Source organism: Echinops telfairi, unplaced genomic scaffold (assembly GCF_000313985.2).
Source record: "Echinops telfairi isolate 266 unplaced genomic scaffold, ASM31398v2 ScPeMD7_7474;HRSCAF=8512, whole genome shotgun sequence".
Classification (NCBI taxonomy): Eukaryota; Metazoa; Chordata; class Mammalia; order Afrosoricida; family Tenrecidae; genus Echinops; species Echinops telfairi.
This window is the reverse complement of record NW_022111378.1, coordinates 5,435,928-5,443,474: the sequence shown is the minus strand read 5'-3', so window position 1 is coordinate 5,443,474 and position 7,547 is coordinate 5,435,928. Positions and strand designations below refer to the sequence as shown.

Here is a 7,547-nt window from a genome sequence, read left to right as displayed (position 1 = left end):
ATGCATGACAAGCTAGGGTATACGGTTTTCGGCTGCCATGTGGCTATTTCGCCAGGATATGAGTTTTATCAATGGTGTCCCGCTTTTGTCCCACTTTACCAATGTTAAAATGTGGTCACCTAAGGCAAACCCCCTCTTTAACTATGTTGTGCCAGGCCCTAGCCTGTGGGCACACCCCAGAAACAATAGATAGGATCAGAATAAGCAGCATTCCAAACGGCCTAGGTCTGAGAAGCTGGCAGGCTCCAGGGTGCATTATTCTTGGAAATGCAAACAAGACTGGCCCAGGTGATTCACTATTTCCATTTGGTATCTGAAGAGCTCCTGGCAGCTCACCAGGCATTAAGTCCCGGTTTTAAATTGTCCTCTGAATAGCCTAATCTATACCCTGAAATAAAAGGGTGATCAAGCTTGGGATCCAGGCCATTAACTGCAACTTTCCATCTCTTGTTGACTTTTCCAGCTGGGAGAGGTTCTGATAGAAATTGCATTGAGCAGGCTCAATCTTCCTACCTTAGTGGCAAGCAGCAGAGGAATGGAAAGCGTTTCCTCACTTCAAGAAACCACTGGCGCTTTTGGTTATGAAACAACAACAGAAAGCTACTAACCGAAAAGTTGTAGTGTTCCCAGGTCAATGTACTTAGTGTGAACGCCGTGGGAAAGGATGCTGAAGACTCAGGTGTAGGTGTTCTGCTCTCTCAGGGGAAAAAACAGTACAAAACCTAGGCTTCTCAATGAAGACTGTAGAACCCCACTCGGGAACGAGTAACAATTACAGGTGCACGGATGCATTGGATGGTGTCCATATGGCAAATAATAATAATGATATATACAATATAATAATAAGGGTTTCTGGGGGGGGAGGTCGGGGAGGGAGGGCATAAAGTGGAGCTGATTTCAAAAAGTTCAAGAAGAAAGAACATGTTTTGAAACTGATGGTGGTAGCAATTGTAAAATTATGCTTGATCTAACTGAAGTATGGAATGTTATAGTATCTGTAAGAGCTCCCAATTGATTAATAATAAAAGTAAATAAATAATACATAACACAAAAGACCGAGGCTTTTACCGTACTCACCTCTATTTCTAGTCTTGCTTTCTCCCTCACACTTGAGTCATCTATGCTTCTAGCTGCTCCTACTTATTTTCACTTCAGACCCATTTTCTTCCTTTTTTATTCATTTCATTGGGGGCTCTTACAGCTCTTTAAAAAAATCATTTTATAGGGGGCTCATAAAGCTCTTACCACATTCCATCCATCCATCCATCCATCCATCCATCCATCCATCCATCCATCCATCCATCCATCCATTGTGTCAAACACATCTGTACATATGTTGCCATCATCCTTTTCACAACGTTTTCTTTCTACTTGAGCCCTTGGTACCAACTACTCATTTTTTCCCTCCCTTCCTCACCCTCCCACCCTCATGAACCCTTAATAAGTTATAAATTATTATTACCGTAAATACTCGCACATAAGCCAAGTTTTTTCAGCACATTTCTTAGGCAGTTTTTGTGGTAAAATTAGGTTTCTCGGCTGATATTCGGGTTGGCTTATACTTGAGTATATATGGTATTTCCATATCTTACACTGTCTGCTGTCTCCCTTCATCCATATTTCTGTTGTTCCTCACCCTGGTGATGAGTTATACATCCATCATTGGGATTGGCTCTCCCTTTCTCCCCGCACCTTCACCTTTCCCTCCTGGTATCGCTACTCCCATTATTGTTCCTGAAGAGCTTACTTGTCTTGCATTCCCTGTGTCCAGAACTCTTACCTGTACCAGTCTAGCCGATTTTTTATGTAGAACTGGGGTCATGATAGTGGTGGTGGTGATGGAGGAAGCAGTGAAGAACCAGAGGAATGTTGTGTGTTTCATTGGGGCTACACTGCACCCTGGCTGGTTCATCCCTTCCTTGTGACCCTTCTGTAAGGGCATGTCCAATTGTCTACAGATGGGTCTCCACTCTGTCCCCCCACGCTCACATCAATATGATTGTTTTTTTGGGGTCTTCTGATGCCTGATAGCTAATCCTGTCAACATCTCATGATTACACAGGCTGGTGTGCTTCTTCCATGCGGGCTTTATTGCTTCCCAGCTAAAAGGCTTTTTGTTTATCTTCAAGCATTTAAGACCCCAGACGCTGTATCTTTTACTAGTCAGGCACCATCAGCTTTCTTCACCACATTTGCTTATGCACCCATTTTGTCTTCAGTGATCATGTTGGGAAGATGAGTATCACAGAATGCCAGGTTATTAGAATAAAGCTTTCTTGCATTGAGGGAGTACTTGAGTAGAGGCCCAATATCCATCTGCTACCTTAATACTTAACATATAAATATATGTACACAGATCTATCTCTATCATTATATATAAATTTTACATATGTATGTGCCTTTATTTATACCTCTATAAATGTCCTTTGCCTCCTAGTTTCTTTCCCCTATTTCCTTTTACTTTTCTCTTGTCCCACCATCATGTTTGACCTTCATTCGGCTTTCAGTAACTCCTCTAGGCTACATTGTACTTGATCAATCCCCACCAGCATTTTATGCCCTCTTTGCCATCGATTTTAGATTTCTTGTTGTTCGCTTGTCCCTGGGTTTGCTGGCTCCCCCCTCAGACCCATCTTCTAAGAGCAGTGGCTACGTGCTAAACTTTCTGTATCGTCCTCACAGTCATTATTAAATGAATAAACGAGTTCACCTTATCTGCAAATAACATGTGACTTTGGTTAGTTATGAATGATATAAAATAGTACTAACGTTTAAAAAAAAAACTAATCGGAGAGCATGTAAAGCCAGGAATTACCATTCTCAGGCTGATTATTTAGTTAGAATAAAATAATCTCAGTATAAAAATAGGTTCCATACTAATGTTATTCTCAATTCAATCCCCAATATCATCAAAGGGAAGTCTTCAAAATGTCTGCACTGGTTCTCTGCAAGAGCAATAGGGAGTCAGAAAGGGTTTGATAATGCTACAGACGCCACTCTACGTGAGACTGACTGAAAAATAGCCAGGCCAAGGGAGGACAAGGCCACACTGCAATGCTTGTTCGCTTTGAAGAGAGTGAGGCCAGAGTAGTGCCCTTTATGCTAACCCAACCGGACCAGATATCTCTGCTCTTCGTGAAGAGTGAGGTGTGGGGTGGAAAGGGGGTAGGTTCCCTTCCTTTGTCTTCTACACTTGAAGGCTAATCCTGAAAGCAAACCCGACTACAGTTGATAGTGTAACCAACAACAGACTATGTCCCCACTGTGGGTGCACCAACAGTGAACTGGTCCCTCGTAGGATTTCAGTCGTTGCTCCCAAAGCTGCTGTCTCTTCTTGCATTATTGAACATACCTTGGAATCCTGATACTATTTGGACAACATCTTCATAGACCATTAGAGTAGCAGATCTTTCTGGAAGCAGGCCAAGGCTCAGAGAAGAAAACACTGCAGAAAAAAAAAAAAGAATTATAAAAAGGATGTAATGTGGGAAACAGAAGGATTTCTCTCAAACTGTCTCCCCCCAAAATACGTACCAAACTTAGCTGCTTGAGAATGACTGTACACTGGGCGGTCAGCAAAAGTAGGTCAGAGGTTATTCTCCTTAACATCAGCCATCTAGAGCGGCCAGACTGTATAGTCTGACTCACCCTAAGTAGGGCCCATTCCCTTCTGACATTGTTCCCTTGAAGCAGTGCCTGAAGGCAAGCCCCGGACCACTCTAGGATGACTAAGCTTATCGAGTCCAGGGTCCACCCATCTTGCCACACATGCTCCCCTATTCCCTCCTCTTACTATTGCGCATTCACCCCTAGGTCATCCCCCTCCTATTGCTTGTATTGCCTACGTTGCTACCCCTCCCTATGACGAAGGTTATTGTCTGCTATCAGGGGGCTTGCATGCCTCCCAGGATAGTAATTGTCTGTTTTATTGTATGAGACACCAGAGTGATCAAACTTGTTCAAGGATGAATTGTACTGCCCCTTTCTGTGATGTATGATTCTGTAATCAGATCCCCCTAAAGTGATATGATGCATGGTTAGCAATAAATAAGGAGGCTCCCTGGTTCTCGGGAGGGTGGCTGAGGAGGACGAGGCAGCTGCTTCTACTCTGACGGCTAAGTCCCCTCCACGAGGACCATCAAGCCGGGCTGAGGTGAGCAATGCTACCATGAATTGCGTCTGACTCCATTACTTGACTCCATCCTTTAACTCTCATGCTCTCTATGACTTTTCTACAATCTCTACTTATTATTGCTGTACAATTGCTCCTACCGAACCTGTGATGTTTTGTGGGGTTCCCTCTCCCCTTGAACCCTTAAATTTCTTAAATTTCTTAAAAATCTTAAATTCTTAAATTTCAATCGAAATATCCAATTCAGGTTTTTTTGGTACCTCTGCATTCGTTGCATTCTCTGATTTCAAATAAATCAACAATATTTTTTATTAGGATCAGCAAAGGACTTTTAAAATATCTTAAGTTCTCATGTAAGAACCTCTTTCCCAACTAATGGACAGCTTTCTGTATTTGTTAAGTGGCCCATTACTTTTGAACTCTGTTTCCCACAAACTTCCTGAAACACACACACACCCCTGCTTCTCACTTGTCAACTCTTTTGTTATCAGACATTTCACATATATGACAATAGTAAAAACCCCACTATCTGTCTTGCTTGCTAACGACATATGTCTGCAGTAACAAATGCTAAGATGAAGGTTAAGGCCGTGTGTCAACTCAACTTGGTCATGACTCTCTGTGGTTTGGCAGTTATATAATGATATGATGTAATGATATGGCAGTTAAGTAATGATGTAAGCATTTTCCATTTTGTGATTTGATGTGTCATCTTCTTCTTTCACATAATGCCAACTTTTGTATAGCAACCGAGCTTTTGGAACCTGACCATGTTGCTAAGTTTATGGATGTGTGATCTACAGGGCCCAGCCCTTGATCTTGCATGGTATAGATTAATGAAGATTTAAAACCTTAAAGAGCCCTGGTGATGTAGTGGGTAGGTGTTAGGCTGCTATCCTTATGGCTGCATTCGAACCCACCAGCAGCTCCATGGGAGAATGACTGTTTATTCCCGTTAACAGTTACAGTCTTAGAAACCCACAGGGAGTTTCTGTTAGTCATCATTTAGTCAACGAGAAGGAGTTGGGAGCTGTTTATTTGTTTGTTTGAAGCCAGTCCATGGTCAGCAGTTGGAAACCACCAGCTGCACAATGGAGGCAAAGACCCGGGCTGTGCTGCTGTAGACTGCAGCCCAGAGCTGTTTACTCTGTCCGACAGCGTCACTAAACACCACATCCGTGGCAACAATGTCTTCCAGAGCAAGACCCTAAAAGGGTGATTAGGGCACACGAAGTAGCTGGAAGAATACACACTGGGGTTGTGGAAAACAGTCTGACAATTCCTTGTTACCCTTTGACCCAACTAGGTGCAGGAGAACTGAAAGCCTGGTCCACACAAAAACCTGTTTAGAAATGCTCAGAAAAACACCATCCACAATAGCCAAAAAGTAGAACTACCCAAAGATCCATCAACACATGAACGGGCACACACAATGTGAGATAGTTTTAGGATGGAACATTATTCAGCCATCAAAAAGCATAACATACGGATCCATAACATGGATGACCCAGGAAAACATGATGTTAGTGCAAGTAAGCAGTCACAAAAAGACTACCTACTGTATAACCCCATTTATACGGAATGCCCAGAATACGCAAATCCATACAGAAAGAAAATATATTAGTGGTTGCTGGAGGCTGGGGCAGGGGAAGAATGAGAAGTGACTATAAATAGACCGTTTCTTTTGGGGTGGATGAAAATATTCTGGAATTAGATAATGGTGACGAGTATACAATTTTGTGAATGTACTAAAATCCAATGTAGTCTACCCTTTAAAATGGTGAATCTTATGGTTTGAGATTTATATCTTCACGATCAAATAAGTAAGTAATTAAAAAAACGCAGCTTGAAGGATCAAAGTTAGGGTAAAAATTCACATTGGGCTTTGGGAAGGAGGATGAGAAGAAAACATCGCATAAAGACAGTTAAGAGCACCTGCTACTTCCCACCTCCCCGCTCCCCATTGGACCATGTGTAGCCCAGGGCTAAAGGAAGGCTGGCTGACTCAGAAAACCCTCCACAAGCACTTCAAAGTTACACCTAAATTTCTTACCAGTGATCCTTCCATTTAGTAACACAAGGTACTCATGGTCAGAAAGAGACTGTCGTGGCTGATGCTGCCCAGAGGAGACCATTCTTCGCTGCCACTGGATTCATATGACCCTGTCTGTCCATCCAGACTGCCCTCTGTATTCAAGAGTTCCCACAGCAATGTGCTTACTAGAACCTGAAAATCTCTGAGCTGGGCCCGGGAGGCTTAGCTCTGGATCACCTAGGCTATCCCAGGCTGTTCTGAAAACATCGCTAACCTAAAGCACCTGGTTCTTCCACACACAAGGCACCTGCTCTCACAAAATGTTTCTCAGATGTATTTCTTAACCGGGCAGAATCAGGATGGTGTATGGCTGCAGAGGTGCCAGCAGGGGGCTTCCTGGAGCAGGTCTACAGGAGTTGCATGGCTTGAGTGGATTTTGAGTCACAGAATAGAACTGGGACAGAATAGAACTGTTTCTATGGGGTTCTAAGTCTGCAATGTTCCTGGGAGCAAAATGTCAAGTCTGTTATCCAGTGGAGCCACTGGGGTTCAAATCATCAACCTATCGGTTAGCAGCTGACCAGGGAACCACCTGCCCCCAGAGCTCCTGGGACTAGGAATCTTAGCTCAAATGAGTGCCCTGGTGGGTTGGTAAGAGGCAGGCAGACTTATGTGGAGAGGTTTGAGTCCTATCAAGCAGGTGTTGTGCTTTGCTAAGTAAAGAGAAGGGACTATCTACCTTTGCTTGAAGGAGAAGAAGGGACAGGCTGGCCTTTTGGGGGCAGAAGACAAGCTTCAAGGTGAACAAACCAAACCAGTTGCCATCAAGTTAACTCTAATCCATGGCGACCCCTGTCATGACAGAGTAGAAATGTGCTTGCGATAGGTAGGTTTCTTGTGCCAACACAGCCAATGAACACGTGAGATTAATTGAAGGGCGGAGACATAAATGGCTCAGCGAGCCTCGCCTTTCTTGTCTCTTGCTCTTTGATGATCTGACCAGTGTGTGGTTCCCTTGCTTGTTTTCTGCCTCAATTTGCAAGCTACACTACCTGTGGGACACCTAACCCATGGACTGTGTCACTGTAGTTTGAGGTTCCTTCAAGACCTGCTTCGCCACACTACTGGAATTTACAACTCTTGAGCTGGGGACTGTCGGACTCTGTCATCTGGCTGACTGTTGGTGACCTGCCTTGCTGTTTGCTGCCTGTGCCTGGATAGCCTGAATTGCTCTACAGAGGACTACCCGGTGGCCCTCAAGACTTGAAGGACTGCCAGTGTACTAGATGTATCACGGAAGTGACTTTCATTGAGTTATTTGTACTGCTTTATAGATTGTTTATTTCTTCTTTCTTCTTTTTAAAATCATTTTATTGGGGG

At 43.5% G+C, this 7,547-nt stretch overlaps 1 protein-coding gene across 1 annotated transcript in view; it reads right to left on the bottom strand.

The window, feature by feature from the left end:
* Window positions 1-7,547, bottom strand: part of FAM171A1 (family with sequence similarity 171 member A1) — a 120,931-nt gene that overhangs the window by 61,887 nt on the left and 51,497 nt on the right. The window contains exon 4 of the mRNA XM_045285630.1: window positions 3,353-3,445. Coding sequence (XP_045141565.1) covers window positions 3,353-3,445 — 93 coding nt within the window. The remainder of the gene's footprint in view (window positions 1-3,352; window positions 3,446-7,547) is intronic.